The 17,989-nt window shown below is 41.7% G+C and overlaps 1 protein-coding gene across 4 annotated transcripts in view; it reads right to left on the reverse strand.

Annotated features, from left to right (window-relative positions):
* The window catches only part of LOC307218702 (sterol O-acyltransferase 1-like), a 39,791-nt gene that overhangs the window by 9,479 nt on the left and 12,323 nt on the right, over window positions 1–17,989 (reverse strand). For 2 of the 4 annotated variants that reach the window (XM_079981424.1, XM_079981425.1), the window contains exons 3-12: window positions 12,058–12,116; window positions 10,942–11,087; window positions 9,209–9,355; window positions 9,074–9,133; window positions 4,803–4,910; window positions 3,942–4,221; window positions 3,300–3,378; window positions 2,682–2,763; window positions 1,433–1,478; window positions 182–311 (exon numbers count right to left, since the gene is read on the reverse strand). In XM_079981424.1, coding sequence (XP_079837550.1) covers window positions 182–311; window positions 1,433–1,478; window positions 2,682–2,763; window positions 3,300–3,378; window positions 3,942–4,221; window positions 4,803–4,910; window positions 9,074–9,133; window positions 9,209–9,355; window positions 10,942–11,087; window positions 12,058–12,116 — 1,137 coding nt within the window. Of the gene's footprint in view, window positions 1–181; window positions 312–1,432; window positions 1,479–2,681; window positions 2,764–3,299; window positions 3,379–3,941; window positions 4,222–4,802; window positions 4,911–9,073; window positions 9,134–9,208; window positions 9,356–10,805; window positions 10,866–10,941; window positions 11,088–12,057; window positions 12,117–17,989 lie in introns of all 4 variants that reach the window. The other 2 variants (XM_079981427.1, XM_079981426.1) reach the window with 2 other exon arrangements.

Genomic DNA, 17,989 nt, shown 5'->3' on the forward strand with positions numbered 1-17,989 from the left:
GCCCCAGTAACAGGTTTTCAGGAACCCTACAAGTCAGGGAACCACAACGCTAAGATCATATATCCAACAGGCCATACACTGCCAGTTGTTGCCAGTATCTTCACTGTATCTGATTATTTATTTGTTGCTTAGAAAAATTCCAGAATTAAAAGGGGCCAGGGTGATACCCAAGAGCACTCACTTGGAAGCATGGTGTGCAAGATGCAAAGGGCCAGCCCTCGTACATTGAAGTGCTCTCGGCCATATTTCTGAAATGCAGGAAGGATGTATAGTTCACCTATATAGTGCAAATAGAAGAGTGACGCAAGGGCCTAGAGAGGAGTAAAAACAAAAGCCCCTAATTATAATAGCACAGGAGGAATCCGTAAAAGAGAAAGCGGATCCCAGTTACCAATATGCACAGATCTAAGCTGAGTAAACATCATACATTTAACGCACATGACATTCCCCAAAGAATCCTTAGACATGCACTTTAAACCCGCCCCCCCGAGCTCTAATTCCCAGCACCCTTAATAAACTGCAGTTCCCAAGATTCTTTGTGGGAGGAGCCAGGTGCTTTGAATGTCCGGTGTGTATGCAGCCATAGGCAACAGCTGACCAAAGGTTTCAGTGCCACTACGATAGTCCGTGCTTCTTTCAGATAAACGGCATTCCACGTGGGCTCCACCATGTGCAAAATTACTATGCCAGCAGTTGGGAGGCCTGGGTAGGTGCGCTGCTGGCATGTGTATATGTGGAGGGGCCCAGGTGGAACATCTGCTTTACCGACAGCAGCTGCCATGGTAGCGGTTTCATTGTCCTGCAAGGAGCAGGTCCCACGAGTAGAGTAGAGTAGTGTAGTCTTTTTATCCAAGACTGTCCTTTGAACTTTTAGGATCTGTGACACTGCACGGCTAGCCCAGCCCAGGGAAGGACTACATCTCCATTTGAGAAATACGACCGTGCTTGAAATTAGCTGATCTGCTCCACTCGGCAAAATAAAAATACACTTATACAGATTGCTGCACTGTTCATAATTTCCTAAACTCTGGAAAATGTTTACAGATGATAAGAGGACTAGCACACAGGCATCGGTTAAAAGTCGGTTTAGGAAGGCTTGTCGTTTAGTACTATTGTATCCTGTCTTCAGAGAAGTGAAACTGTTTAATTTATCTTACAATGGGAAGGTGTGTTTGTCATTAGTTTAGAGGTAATTATTCATTCAGTGATCCAAATCTAAGGGAATAGGATGCAATTCCAGGTGAACAGGCATGGAAGCTTCAGAAAGCATTGTCTCTATTTCTTAATGCCAAAATAAAAATAACTAATACAGGCTTGTGCACTCCGGTAGGCTTGTACATATTTTTATGAACCAGTAACTCTTTTCAGCTTTGAAGGCTGTATAATTATCTGCAGAAACACAGAAATCCCCAAAGGAACAGAAATATCTAACCTCTGCAAACATGGTAGCTACATAGCTCCATCTTATTGTAGGAGTTCTGAAAAGAAAAGGAAATCACAGTCATTACACCTAAATCAAGATAAGAATTTGCTTGGCATCAACTGAAACCCAATTTGCGAGAATTTTACAAACAACTGCTAGACAGCAAATCACTTTGAGTTACTTTCCATAATAAAAGCAACTAATAAGTGCAAAAGAAATAATAATAGCAGAGCTGATGTAGTCTGCAGTAAACACAATCCAATTTCTATTCCAGAACAGCAAATATTTAAAGTAAGAAAGTCTGTTTGCTAGTTATGATTTTGCTCAAATGGCATGTTTTACTAAATGTGCAGCTGCACTACTATTTTTTAAATCGTTATTTTGCATAAAGAAGGAAAGGAGTAGTTGAGGGCAATAGGATATACAGATTGGAGAATGTGGAATACCATGGAAAATAGAAAGACAACCCTGTATAACACAGCCACTTCTACAAAGGAACTCTAGAACCTTATATATATAAAACCCATCAAAACCCATGAAGTGTAGAATATCTTAAAGCCAAAATGGTCAGACTCAGCACCTGTCATTGGAACCAGAAGCAAAAAGTACTAGTGTGCTCAAAAGAGATATGCATTGAACCAATGCATTTTGGATCCTACTAGGCCTGCTCTGGGAAAATTCAGAGAAACAAATGGTTGTCTTCAACTAACCTTTACTCAGAGAAGACCCACTGAAATTCAGGACCATGAGTTAAGTTAGAGACCCAGCAGTGGGTAGGGTCAGAGGCAAAAGTGGGTAGTGCAATAGATAGAGAGGCTCAGAGGCCAGTGGTGTAGCGTGGGTTGCCTGGGGCTGTGCGGAGAGGTTGGGTGGGAGGGAGGGAAACACATTCAACTGCCTAATACTATCTGCATCGCCCAGGAGACATAAGAAGAGTCGTTCTATGGTCTGGAGAGGTCTCTCCTGGTTCGCATGGAGAAGCTGTTTTCAATGGACCCCAGCGACAGAATGTGCAGTTATATTGAGGCTGCCCTGAGTCTTAAACTTCTGCATCCATAACAATTTTGCGCTCAGGGCAACTGTGCCTGTGACCCCACCATGCTACGCCACTGCAGAGGACTGCACCTGCCCCCTGGGCCTGAGGTCCCCAACCCGTGTGTTATGCCCTCCATTATGAAGCATGCATGCAGTCCAACCTCGCAATCACAATGGCTATAAGAATTGCCAAGTCACAATGGAGCAACTACATAGACATTACCGGGGATAGGCGTCTCTGTAAATAAGGGTGGGAGCAAAGAGGAAATACAGGTACTGGGAAACTTTAGGAACTTGGACGGTGTCTGAAAAAGCAGAAGGGAGAGTGTCGTTTAGTACCAGATAATGCCACACAGTAAAAAATAAACCCACAGGGTTCCATCCTATTTTCTATGGGTCTCAAACTGTTCATTAATGCTTGAGTTTAGCAGTAATAAATTTCTCAGTCCAAGGAGATGGTTTGTATGCCATTCTTATTCTTTTTTTTTTTTACAATGAGTAAGGCAAGTCTGTGACAAGCCCCTCATCTCTAGTCCACCCCAGGTTTAACACCTTCCCTCCCCCTATTGTCAGAGCACTTTCCCCTGTTCCACTAAACCCAGGATTCTCTTATTTCCTTTGCAAGATGTGTACTCCTATTCCAATAAGCATTAGAAGACTGACAAGTTGCATGGTATTGGTAATCTTGCAAAACATGGGGAGGCCCATACACACATTCTTCTGAACTAGAACAGGTCTTTGAATTGTCTCCATGTCACAGAACCCAACTCTCAGAACAGGAAGAAGGGAGGGTGCCTTCATCCCCACAGCTGTACAATTATTGTAGGAAACAGTCACTCACTTGTCTTCTGTGGCGTAAAGGAAAGTATTCGAGAAGTATTCTCCCTAATGAAAGAGTAGCCTTTCATCAGCAGGCGCACCTAAAGGAGTGAAATAACAGATAAAATGTATTTGACATCTTACAATTAAGTGAGAGATGGTCCAGAAGGATACCATGGTCAATAGCACCAAAAGCTCCTCTGCCCCTCTTTTGATGAAGGTGAGACCAAAGCAGATTCAGTCTCAAGCCAGGTCTGCACCCAGAATGCAAGAGGTCGAGATAATCAGTATCCTCCAAGAATGTTTCCATTCTCTCTCCTCCATCGTGCTCAAAAAGAGGGTGTTTGCAGCAAGTTATTAGTGGTTTTAACCATCAGTGTATCTGAAAACAGAAGTACCTACTAGACCTTAAGAATTATGGTGCGTTTCTTTTTGCACCTGACCATTTCTAACACCCTTAGGTTCAATCTCTTGGAAAAAATGAAAACTTGTCACCATTAATATTACCCCAAGTCAGGCAGAAGCAAAAGTAGAATGTGTACACAAAATTACAGGTTAGCTAAGGACTCAAATCCTGGCATAAAGCAGCATTTTGCTAATTCAAGCTTTGTGAAATGACCTTTAGCTACATCCAGAAGAAACTAGCTCTCCACATGAAACTCACCTGCTCAAAGCTCACTATGGCAGCAGAGGCTGGTGGTAAACGGTAGGCAATGACAATGTAAATTGGAACCACTCCAAGCGCAAATATTTGGATCATGAGGAGACCCCCAAAGAAAGCGGAGCGGATTGTCTTGTGGGAGGAACCATGGTAGCCCTGGGCCCACAGGAGGAAGAGCCCATAGGGCACAGTCAGGGTGGACAGGAACATGTAAAGCCAAGTGGAAAAAACGACAGAAGATTTGCCAAAAGCGTAGACCAGGAGATCAAACTTCAGCACCAACCTTCAAAAAAGATTCAAACAACACAGAAAGTTAAAATCATATACCTGGGTTAAAATATATATTCCATCAGATTAAATCAGTAACAGCTAAGGAATTCTATAATGAAAGTTGAGGTACTTTTAATCTTTTTTAGTATTCTAAGTTTTGTATGCTTTAGAGTATGGCTGTGATTTTTTTTTAATGCTTTTCTTGTTTTATCATTTCGTAAACCGCTTTGAGGTTCCTTTTAGAATCAGGCAGTGCATAAATCTTATGAAACGAGTACTGAACTTAGGTATACACCCTAAGGTTTTATACTGCACAGAACACTCTAAAGCAAGAAAGCAAACACAGAGATACAGACAGATACAACCCCTACAGAGATCCAGGACCCCTTGGATAAGCACACACATGTGGGAAAACTTGTAGTTATTGTGGCATAGCCTGCAGCCCTTCAGTTAGTACTGGGAGGGCTCCACATCTTCCAAGACTTTGCATGCAGATACATTTTCATTGGTTCAGGTATGAAATGACTCAAGTCCAACACTAAAACAAAACAAAAACAAACAAACCTCCAGCTGATCCCTTCAATATTTTCCTACCTTCCTTCACCAATGGAGTCTACTATGAGGTTGCTGAGAATGATCATGATGAAGAAAGCAATGAACACATGATGTATGGTCCGGATGTCTTTCACTTCAAATAGCTCACTGAGGAAAATAATTATAAGAAGTACATTAGAACATTTTGGGGGGTGGGGACAAACTCCAGGACTTCCAGTGGTTAAACTTAAGAGCTGAAAGCAACAGGAATATGGTCAGAAGATTCGGAGGATATGGCCATGGCTTCCCTGGGCCATTTGCTTTTCCCCCTTCAAATGTAACATATGATCACTCTTTTTCAGTGCAATTTCGCTGCATATGTTCTGCAAAATTCATCTGTCAACAAATATAAGACCTTCACCACTTTTTAGAGGGGGTAGTATGGAAAGAAGTGCTGCTGTACAAGAGAAAGAGATTCCCGAACTGTTTCCAACCAGCAGGCAGTGGCGGAGCTTCATGCTCCGGCACCGGGGGGTGGAGAGCAGGTGGGGGCGTAGCTGGCGTGTGTCCGGGGGGGGGGCGTGGCACGCATCCCAGGGGCGTGACGCGCTGCCCACAGGGGCGTGGTGCATGTCCTGGGGGCATGGCACACCGTTTGCGGGGGCGCAGCTGCGATGGCACCCCACCGGGATCACTCTGCCTTTTAGTCAAATTACCCGTATATGGTTTACATCTTTGACTTACAAAAGCCCCAATCGCTGGTTCAATAGTATTAGCCGCAATTTTATTAAAATTAGGAGGATATGGCCTGATTTGTATTTCATCCATATTAAACCCCTACCCACCTACCCTCATATTCCCGATCATAATTTTAGCCCTATGAGGTATTATAATAACTAGCTCAATTTGCCTACGACAAGCAGACCTGAAGGCTCTCAGCGCCTACTGATCCCTAAGTCATATGGGCCTAGTAACCTCTGCTATTATTATACAAACACCATGAGGCTTGACCGGAGCCATAACCCTAATAATTGCACATGGCCTAACTTCCTCAGCCCTCTTTGCTCTAGCAAACACTAATTATGGGCGCGTGCACACCCAAACGTTACTTCTTGTATGAGGTCTACAACTTGCCTTCCCATTAATATCAACTTGATGATTATTCATTAACTTAAACAATACAGCCATGCCCCCCTCAATCAACCTACTTGGTGAGTTATTAATTGTTACTGCCCTATTTAACTGATCATCCCCCACCATCATCATCACCGGGGTTGAAACCCTCATTACTGCCACTTATTCCCAATACATATTCTTAATAACCCAACGTGGAGCCATTTCAAATCAATTTCGCCTTCTCCCTCCCACCCATGCTCAAGAACATCTTATCCTTATCCTACATTTGCTACCCCTAGGACTTCTAATTCTAAAACCCACCCTAATTTCAGGATTATTCACTTGTAAATATAGGTTACCAAAAACACTAGACTGTGACTGAGATAGAAGGTTCTACCTTCTTGTTTACCAAGAGCTGTATAAACAATTAGAACTGCTAACTCTAATAACTAAGGATGAAATCCTTAGACCTCTTACTTCTATAGGAAAGTAGTAATCCTTTTTTTTAAAAAATAAATTTTTTTATTAATTTCCAAATTTTTAACAAACACAAAAACAACATAAAAACAAACATAAAAAGTCATACTTTCTTTACCTCATTTCCATAAGCCTCTTTTCCCGGACTTCCCCATACCTTCCCCTTTTTGCATCCTTTATTTTAAACAATTGTTCAGCAACCCTTCTTAGCCAATTAAATATAAATTCATTCTCCTTTTCAATTTCACCCTAAACTTAACACAATTTACCGCTGCAATTCTACGTCTTCCTCTCCCTCAGCATTTTAGCACTCCTCAATTTTGTAGTAACTCTTAAGATATATTTTAAACTTCTTCCAATCTTCTTCCACAGTCTCTTTCTCTTGGTCACGGATTCTGCCGGTCATTTCTGCCAGTCCCATAAAATCGATCACTTTCGCCTGCCATTCCTCCAGCGTGGGTAGCTCTTGTGTCTTCCAATACTTTGCTAGAAGAATCCTTGCTGCCGTAGTAGCGTACAAAAAGAAATTCTTATCCTTCTTCGGCACCAGCTGGCCGACCATACCCAAGAGAAATGCCTCTGGTTTCTTGTTAAAGGTGCACTTAAGCACTTTCTTAATTTCATTATAAATCATTTCCCAGAAGGCCTTAATCTTTGGGCAGGTCCACCAAAGGTGGAAAAAGGTACCTTCAGTCTCTTTACATTTCCAACATTTGTTATTGGGCAAATGATAAATCTTCGCAAGCTTGACTGGGGTCATGTACCACCTGTAAATCATTTTCATAATGTTTTCTCGTAAGGCATTACATGCCGTGAATTTAATACCTGTGGTCCATAACTGCTCCCAGTCAGCAAACATAATGTCATGACCTATGTCCTGTGCCCATTTAACCATAGCTGACTTCACTGTCTCATCTATTGTATTCCACTTCAACAGCAAGTTATACATTCTTGATAAATTCTTAGTATTGGGTTCTAACAGTTCTGTTTCTAGTTTCGAGGAATGTAGTAATCCATTGGTTTTAGGTACCAAAAATCTTGGTGCAACTCCAAGTAAAAATGCACGACCTCCTCCTACACTCAACCATGCTAACAGTCCTATTTATCATAACACACCCTGTTCTCACAACTATAAACCCAGTTCCTTTCATAATAGGATGAGGCATGCTTTATGCAATTGGCATTCAAAGTCAGCCTAATCCTCCTAGCTATTTTCATAAACTATGGCACAGAAGCCTCAACAACCAATTTTACATGAACTAACATTGCAGATAGAGATATTAATATTAACCTTGTCTTAGACATGTACTCCCTCACATTTATCCCAATTAGTTTCTTCGTTACATGATCTATCCTTGAATTCGCTGATATATATCACCAGACCCCCACATATCCCGATTCTTCAAATACCTCTTAGTATTTTTACTAGCCATATCAATGCTTGTCACAGCCAATAATATATTTCAACTATTCATTGGTTGAGAAAGTGTGGGAATTATGATTTGCCCGCCCTGATACTAATAAGGGCAGCTCTTTAGGCTATTATCTTCAACCACATAGGAGATATTGGACTTATATTAGCCCTTGCCTGACTTGCCACACACCTAGCAACTTGAAATATTCAAGAAATAACCATTCAAACAAAAAACCCGCCTCTCCTACCCCACTTTGGCCTAATTCTCGCCTCCGCTGGCAAATCTGCCCAATTCGGACTACACCCATGACTCCCAGCAGCAATGGAAGGCCCAACACCCATTTCAGCTCTATTGCACTCCAGCACTATGGTTGTTCCCGCCAACCTAGCAGGTTGAAAGCACATCAAAGTGCAAGTAGATAAATAGGTACCGCTCCGGTGGGAAGGTAAACGGCGTTTCCGTGTGCTGCTCTGGTTCGCCAGAAGCGGCTTAGTGATGCTGGCCACATGACCTGGAAGCTGTACGCCGGCTCCCTCGGCCAATAAAGCGAGATGAGCCCTGCAACTCCAGAGTCGGTCACGACTGGACCTAATGGTCAGGGGTCCCTTTACCTTTACCTTTAGCATTATAAATGCTACGGCAATGAGAATGGGAATGATGTATGTAACAGGATCAATAATATAGGATATAAATTTATGCATTAAGAAGGGAATTTGCTTCCCTGTAGAAAGATGCCAGAGCTCCACAGAGCTGCTCTAGACGTCATTTCACACAGACATTCTGCCATTTTGCACCAACTGAAGCCTTTTGTAATCCCCACTCCATGCTATGTAAATATTTGGGTCTCACAGGCTTAGAGTGCTTATTATTCATTTATTATTAAATTGATAATCCCACCTGGCCTCCAAAGGAGCCCTGGAGAACACAGGACTGTTTGGGGACTACAATTCCCATCATCCCTGACCACTGCTCCTCTTAGCTAGGGATGATGGGAGTTGTAGTCCCCAAACAGTTGGAGAGCCGAGATTGGGATGCCTATTCTATTCTGTAGACCAGTTTCTACAGAACAGAACAGAACAGAACAGCCTCTGTGAATCCAGAATCCAGCTACATCCAAGTTAGAATTTGGGATGTGCAATAGCCAATTGGCTAGAACACTTATAAAGGTTAGGAATACCTACTTTCAGTCTACACAGTATAAAAATGAATGGGATCTACTGGGAGGGAGAAGCAAGATGTGCAGATAAGCCACCCACCGGATCAAGGCAACTTTAACTTTAGCAAGGGCTCTAGTAAAATATAAAATCTAATTAATATACTCACTCAAATACAGACTTTCTAGCAACAAAAACTTTTCCATGTTCTGGAGGTGCTCTTAATTCCCTGTGAAAAGAACAAATATTCAGCAACAAATCAACATATCAACTCTGCTTCAGACTCAGCCAAGAACCAACATACTTGCTTTTGAAGCCACCGTCTTTCTCTGAGCACATGGCTGAGAAGGCAGGGGGCGAAGTCTCAAGCTGCACAGACTTTGCAATCAAGCCATTTACAAATTCTGTAAAGTGGCTGTCAATCCGCTGCCCCTGACTTAAAGAATGGCAGCTTGGAGTTTTACGGAAATATTGGTGGTGAGGGAAATAAAATTTAAATACATTCTGGATTAACATGGCAAAATCTGGTTTTGTAGCAAGAATTTGTGTTTTCCACATTTTATTAACAAGATCTAAATAAAAATACACTAAAAAGAGAAAGAAAGAAAGAAAGAAAGAAAGAAAGAAAGAAAGAAAGAAAGAAAGAAAGAGGCCCAAATGAACGGCCGGCAGAAACAACAGTTTTGGATCAGGAAAGCCCAAACAATTGCCAGTACAGTCATACCTTGGGTCTCGAACAGAATGCGTTCTGGGAGTTCGTTCAACTCCAGGAACCAGTTGAAAACCAAGGCACAGGTTCTGATTGACTGCAGGAGCGTCCTGCACCCAATCGGAAGCCGTGCCAGACGTTCAGCTTCCAAAAAATGTTCGAAAACCGGAATACTCACTTCCGGGTTTCGATTGTTTGGGAGCCTATTTTTTCAGGAGCCAAGGCATTTGAGATCCAACATATGACTGTATTGGATATTTTGTGCCCAAATCAACAAAATAACTTGGTAGGCATCTTCTGGAACAAAACAACAACCTGACAGGACCTTTTTTACTGAGCCAAGTAAAACAACCAATAACGTTCTTATCTACCAGAGTTGGAACAAGGCACATCTTAATGCTCATCTAGACCTTGAGCATTTGTGCTGCAGGACTGTGTCCCTGAAACGTGATGGATTTCAAGAATGGAGGGGAAACTGGCATTCTGCTCCCAAGGAAAACAGACAAAACTGAAGTGCTTTTCAGCAACAATTCTAGCAGACTGCTTTGCTTAGAGCTGGAGTTCCAAGTATGGATAGTTCTAACTAGTATCTGCTCTTCCTCCCAGACTCCTCAAGCAGTAGTACCAAAGTTTAATGTTACATATTTGCATTTGCATATAAAGCTCTTGCTACACCTTGGAAGAGGAACTCAGGGACAGATGGCCTCCAGAAGGTCCTGGGTCCAGCCCCCATTTTAAAAGGATCGGGTAAATTGCCATGGGAAAGGCCAGTGCAATAAGCATTGGAAATCCACTGCCAGTCAGAGTAGATAATTATGGGCTAGATGGACAGACCAGCCTGGTTCTATTAGGGCACCTGTTTGCTCATTGTGAAGCCCTTACTACTAGATAGGCGCAAACTTTACTGGAGAACCAGACCACCCATGAGGAGGCTGGATTGCTTAGCAATAGACACTTCTGGTCTGTAGATCAGTTTCTACAGAACAGAACAGCCATATCCATGTTAGAATCTGGGATGTGCAATAGCCAATTGACTGGAGCACTTACAAAGATTAGGAATACCTGCTATCAGTCTACACGCTATAAAAGGGAGGAAGAAGCAAGATATGAAGATAAGCCACCCACTGGATGAAGGCAATTTTAACTTTAGCAAGGGCACTAGTGAAATTTACAATCTCATTAACATATTCACTCCAAGACAGACTTTCTAGCAACAAAAACTTTCCCATGTTCTGGAGGTGCTCTTGATCCTCTGTGAAAAGAACAAATATTCAGCAGAGAAATCAACAAATAGACTCTGCTTCAGGCTCAGCCAAGAACCAACTTACTTGCTTTTGAAGCCACCGTCTTTCTCTGAGCACACGGCTGGGAAGGCAGGGGGCGAAGACTCAAGCTGCACGGACTTTGCAATCAAGCCATTCACGAATTCTGTAAAGTGGCTGTCGATTCGCTGCATGAAAGCTGGCTTCATTTGCTGATAAAATTTGAAGGAAGGAAGGAATAGAAAAGAGAACACCTAAGTATACAGTGGGACCTCGGGTTACATACACTTCAGGTTACATACGCTTCAGGTTACACACTCCGCTAACCCAGAAATAGTGCTTCAGGTTAAGAACTTTGCTTCAGGATAAGAACAGAAATCAGGCTCTGGCGCGCGGCAGCAGCAGGAGGCCCCATTAGCTAAAGTGGTGCTGCAGGTTAAGAACAGTTTCAGGTTAAGAACAGACCTCCGGAACGAATTAAGTACTTAACCTGAGGTACCACTGTAATTGTTAAGTATTGCCTGGAATTTGCCTGCTAAAATGGCATGTTACTCTTTACCTTCAAATGCAAGGCTGACTTCCTAACACCATGCTAACAACAAATCATGAACGTGTCTCATTTCCTGACAACTGACCACATGTTCTTGGACCCCAGTCAAAGTCACGGCCAGTGGGGACAATGGTCAGCGCTGATAGGACTTCCTAGTCCAGCCACATCTGGTTCCCCATTCCTGGTTTAAGCCACCTATCAGCAGCTCCCCAAGAATGAGGAAGCAAAGTAGCCAACTGCAGAGCCTTTCTAAGAAAATCATAGTTAGCCCAGCTGCCTCCCATCTTGCTTACACTCAACATATCTGACAGAAATCTGACCAGAAAACTGACTTGTTCTGCAGCAGCTTTTTGTTTTGTTTTTGTTATACTAGTCAAATACCAACCGTATGCAATACATACTCTTTTAGTCTCCAGTTTATAAGAGCTCACAGGAAAGTGAGCATTATCTATAATTTTTGCATTTGAGGAAATCTTTCAGCAGCCCCAGTTTCAGTGACTCCCAATTTACAGGATTTAGGATTTCTAACAGGCCCATTCTATGCATAGATCTGTCACAAATGGGAGGTTTCTTTGGCTGTCTAGGGATTCCTCCTTGTCAACTCATATTAACTACAATTCAGATAAGTTTACCTCAGCCTCCACCAAAAGCTGCATCTTTCGAGTGACTGAATGGTCAACGTCAACATGACCTAAGAGGGAAAAAACAAATCATTGCTGTATTTTCTTTTTTTTTTAATAAGATATTTACTGAAATTTTCCAGAATAATACATTGTAACACAACAAAAAAGAAAGAACAAAAATGCAAAAATACAAAAAAGAAAGAAAAAATACAAAAACAACTAAAAACACATAAAATTTCCCTTTACCTATTTTCTTTGGACTTATTTTCCGGACCTCCTCATAGCTCCCTTTCTTATATTCCAATTCAAATTGTAAATTCAGCAAATCCTCACCATTAGTTTTTGCTTATTTCAGAACCTTATTTTCCATATCTCTTAAACCATTACAGCTGAAAACCACTTAATTTTCTGTCCAACATCATTCTAACATTCTATTGCTGTATTTTCAATGATAAATAAAATAAATAAATAAATAAATAAATGTTGTCCGCAAGTATGAAAGGCAAAACAGGAAAAGTATGCAAACTGGAAATTTAAAGTATTTTAATATCAGTGCTGCAAATAAGTCCACAAAAGTTACTAGCCCTCAAAACTTTCACTTATTCCCCTGCCCAGATGTACTTGTATTATTTGTCCGCTACTGACCAAAAGGAAAAACAACCTATTCCAATTTCCGAGGCTTCGCTTCCTAGAGTGCATTAAAACCATAGTTAATCGGGGCAGATCATTTAAACTTTTTTACCCAAATACTTCCTGCCAACCTAGCAGTTCGAAAGCAGTCAAAGTGCGAGTAGATAAATAGGTACCGCTCCGGTGCGAAGGTACACGCTGTTTCTGTGCGCTGCTGTGGTTCACCAGAAGTGGCTTAGTCACGCTGGCCACATGACCTGTAAGCTGTACGCCAGCTCCCTCGGCCAATAAAGTGAGATGAGCACCGCAACCCCAGAGTTGGCCACGATTGGACCTAATGGGCAGGGGTCCCTTTACCCAAATACTAAAAAAAGGAGGTGCTAGGGAGAAGGATTCTAGCCTGGCCATCTGCCGGACATCTGTATGATTCAACCATCCATGCACCGCTTGCCCCCTGCACCCTCAAGTAGTTTTCTCCTCCAAGTGTGGGACCCCAATCATCAAACAGTAAATATCAAGTAAACAATAAAAATACACTAGATCACTAAACTCTGGCTGGATGTAGACACATCAAAGAAGCGTTTTAGTTTAAAGCATTGTAAATTTAAAACAGGTAGAGAAAAACAGGACTCCACGTCGTCATCTGGTGGCAAAATGTTATATTGCACATACAACACATATAAATTGCTTTTTCTCTATCAGTCTAACTGAGTCCTCTGATAGCATGCCCTTTTGAAAAATCAAAAACACCATCCCTGGAGCATACTGTACTTACCAGTTGTTAAATCCCTGGTTATGGCATCACAAGATTAAATACAGATCGCTTAAGATGAAAAGATGGGCTTGGTTACTGCTCATTACACCTAATGCTCACCACCTGTCATTGAGCTCATACCAGGTGATGCTTTGCTTTCAAAAAGTGATTTCAGAACCACAAACCACAGTGATGAGCTTTGCAAACCAAAGTTTCATACAGGTTCATACTGGGCTGTTTGAAAACTGTCTCATTTCGTTTGAAAACTTCCAGATTTTGGAGGTTCAAAGGGTAGCACTGTGTTGTTTGAATGCCCTTCCTTTCAGTAAGATTCCAATGCCAACCATCTCCTAAATCAGGAAGGGGTTTGCATTGGAATCCCTTGCTAAAATAAAGCAGGGAGTTTTCATGCAAGGCCCTTCCTGAATCCAGAAATGGCCTTGCAAGCCCCATTGGACTCCTAATAGGCAAAGCTTATTCTACAGGCTGAAAAGATAGAGGCGGTTTTGCCCTCCCAGACTTTAAATTATATTATGAAGCTGCATGTTTGGTATGGATTAGGGACTGGATGAAGTTGGAAAAGCAAGAAGCATTAGAACTGGAAGGACATGACAACAGATTTGGTTGGCACACATATCTATGGCATGGGAAAGGGAATGTACATAAAAGTTTTTATAATCACATAATTAAGAAATCACTAATGAGAGTATGGGAGTGATATAAAGATGTATTAGAACAGAAGACTCCTTGGTGGCTTTCACCACACGAAGCTTTACTGCTCTAACCACTTGGAAAGAAAGGAAAGTGGCTTACGTATGCTGACTTGTTAAAGGATCAAGAAGGAAAATGGAAATTAAGAGATCATTTTCAGAGTTGGTTACATTATTGGCAACTACACAAGATATACAGAGAAGATAACAAGAAAGGATTCAGTTATATGACATCTAGATTTCAGAAGGAAGTTGTGGAAGGGAAAGTAAAGTTGCTGAAAGGCACATATAGTATTCTGCTAGAATGGGAAACAAAAGATGAGGAGGTGAAATCAGTCATGATTAAATGGACACAAGATATAGGCCATAACATAATGTTTGAAGATTGGAAAAGATTGTGGAAAATTGATTTAAAATTTACAGACTGTTCTTTACTGAAAGAAAGCTACAGTGGTACCTCGGGTTACATACACTTCAGGTTACATACGCTTCAGGTTACAGACTCCGCTAACCCAGAAATAGTACCTCAGGTTAAGAACTTTGCTTCAGGATGAGAACAGAAATCGTGCTCCGACGGCGTGGCAGCAGAAGGAGGCCCCATTAGCTAAAGTGGTGCTTCAGGTTAAGAACAGTTTCAAGTTAAGAACGGTCCTCCGGAACGAATTAAGTACTTAACCCAAGATACCACTGTATATGAAAATGATGTATAGATGGTATATAACACCAGTACAGATAGCAAGAATGTACAAAACTGGCTCAAATATATGTTGGAAATGTAGGAAAAAAGAAGGGACTTTTTATCATATGTGGTGGGATTGTAGCGAAATTTTAAAAATTTGGGAAATGATATACAATGAATTGAAGAAAATGTTCCAATTAACATTTGTAAAAAAGCCTGAAGCATTTTTGTTAGGGACTGTAGGAAAAAACCTGGCAAGGGAAATTGATAGACTATGTGGAACTGGCGGAATTGCCGCACAAACTGCATGATAAGGACAACTGTGACTTTAAAGAAGAATGGGAACCTTTTACAAAGTACTTAAAGAAACAACAAAATGAACTGGACTCCTTGGCAGGTTTTGAATAAACAAACACAAATTTATTATTGGTAACATATAGACAGATAAGTTAAGGATCTTTACAATTTTATAATATGCAGAGAATAACATGTGCTGAAAAACCAGAGCGAGGAGCTGAGGGAAGTCCAGGCGGGGGCGGGTGGGAGGGTGGGTTTTTCCTGGGGAGGGGGGAGGGGAAATTAGGATGATATGTCTTTGATAAATTGTTGTGCTGAAATTCTTAATAAAAATTATTCAAAAAAAAAAAAAAAAAAGATTATTCCACAGGCTGGAGCTTCACCACCCCCACATACCCTGTAAGGGAAAAGGTGTTTTTCCCCTCCTAAAATTAAAAAAATTTAGTTGGTGAAAAGCATTTGAATTATACTTTTCTTTATACAGAGTGATAGGTAAAATAAACCTATCAAGGCAATAAACAACTATTTTACTTTTAAAAGACAACTGAAGGCAGCCTTCTTTAGGGAAGTTTTTAATGTCTGAAGCTGTGTTGTTTTTAATATGGGCGGGGTAAAAATAAATTATTATTATTATTATTATTATTATTATTATTATTAAATAGCACCAAGTTTAGCACTTGTTTTTTGTGCAGTTTTATATAAGAGTGTAAATCTCAATTTTAGTTTTCTTTGCTGTTCTTTCCTCATCTTCCTCTACCTCTGGGTATTGAAGGTTGTCTTTCACAACAGTCAGGAATCCAGTGGCCTCAGCAATTAGCACCAAATCCTCCACAAAATGTACTGTATCATTGGCACTGTGACAAACATCTTTGAACATCATTTATTGCTACATCACATACATTGCCAAAGGTAGGTCTTAATTACTGCAATAAATATTAATTAATTGTTGCAACAAGCTCTGCAGACATGTGCAAACAGGATGGGTAGCCACTGTTAACACACTTGTAACAGGGAAGACGTGCCAGAAATGTGCGCACATGATGCCTCCCTCTTCAACAGATTACGATGGGCATAGTTCCTAGAGGCAGGAGGAAAGAGGCTGCTTATTTATGTTGCACTGTGCATACAAATCCAAGCACCATACGCCTGTTGTTGTTTAGTCATTTAGTCGTGTCCGACTCTTCGTGACCCCATGGACCAGAGAACGCCAGGCACTCCTGTCCTCCACTGCCCCCCGCAGCTTGGTCAGACTCATGCTGGTAACCTCGAAAACACTATCCAACCATCTCGTCCTCTGTCGCCCCCTTCTCCTTGTGCCCTCCATCTTTCCCAACATCAGGGTCTTCTCCAGGGAGTCTTCTCTTCTCATGAGGTGGCCAAAGTACTGGAGCCTCAGCTTCACAATCTGTCCTTCCAGTGAGCACTCAGGGCTGATTTCCTTCAGAATGGAGAGGTTTGATCTTCTTGCAGTCCATGGGACTCTCAAGAGTCTCCTCCAGCACCATAATTCAAAAGCATCAATTCTTCGGCGATCAGCCTTCTTTATGGTCCAGCTCTCACTTCCATACATCACTACTGGGAAAACCATAGCTTTAACTATACGGACCTTTGTTGGCAAGGTGATGTCTCTACTTCTCAAGATGCTGTCTAGGCCTGTCATTGCCCTTCTCCCAAGAAGCAGGCGTCTTTTAATTTCGTGGCTGCTGTCACCATCTGCAGTGATCATGGAGCCCAAGAAAGTAAAATCTCTCACTGCCTCCATTTCTTCCCCTTCTATTTGCCAGGAGGTGATGGGACCAGTGGCCATGATCTTCGTTTTTTTGATGTTGAGGTTCAGACCATATTTTGCACTCTCCTCTTTCACCCTCAATAAAAGGTTCTTTAATTATCTCCAAGCTCAAGAGGGTTGCATCAGGGACACTCACCTGGAACAATGATGCAAGTGCAAGTTCTCCTTGCTGTAGGCATGGAATACAGTGGTACCTCAGGTTACAAACACTTCGGGTTACAGACTCTGCTAACCCGGAAGTAGTACCTCGGGTTAAGAACTTTGCCCCAGGATGAGAACAGAAATCGCACGGCAGCGGTGCAGCAGCAGCAGGAGGCCCCATTAGTAAAAGTGGTACCTCAGGTTAAGAACGGTTTCAAGTTCAGAACGGACCTCCAGAACAAATTAAGTTCGTAACCAGAGGCACCACTGTACCTAGATATCTTTTTGTATCATCACCTACTTTTGAGAGGCGTCTTCCATGAATACGGTCTTAAGTGTTAAAAGTAAGATTCCGTTCTGGTTGCTGTTGCCAATTCCTTCTTTCCCAATAGTTCCAGGCCACAGATCAAAATCTCACCCAACTCTTGCATTAAAATCACCCAGGAGGATGATTTTATCTTTCTTAGGCATCTCTGTTAAGATGGTATCCAGCTGAGAGTAAAAAATTTCTTTTAATTCTTCATCAGCATCCAGTGTTGGTGGATGAGGGCTTAGAATAGTAGCCAGTTAGTTTTTGGCGAGTTTTATTCGAAGTGTTGAAAGTTGCTAATTAATGCCAGTAGGTACTTCCGACAAAAGCTTCACAAGTTCGTTTTTGATAGCAAAGCCTACTCCAGGCATTTGACGTTCTTGTTCAGGTAGACCTTTCCAAAAGAATGTGTAGTCTCTGAAAGGATGTTCTCTTTCTATACCAGTATAGTAAAACATTGGCTCTTTTCTGTGTGGCATTCTGGGAGATTCTGGGAATCACTATTGCCCTCCCTTTTTGCCTTTCTTGAAACACTCAAGCTTCACCTTTTTAATCCTATAGCTATCCTTTTAATCCCCCTTGCACATACCAAAGATGTACCATGCACAACATTCCTTTTCTTAGTTCACCT

Source organism: Podarcis cretensis, assembly GCF_951804945.1.
Source record: "Podarcis cretensis genome assembly, chromosome: 6".
Taxonomy (NCBI): Eukaryota; Metazoa; Chordata; class Lepidosauria; order Squamata; family Lacertidae; genus Podarcis; species Podarcis cretensis.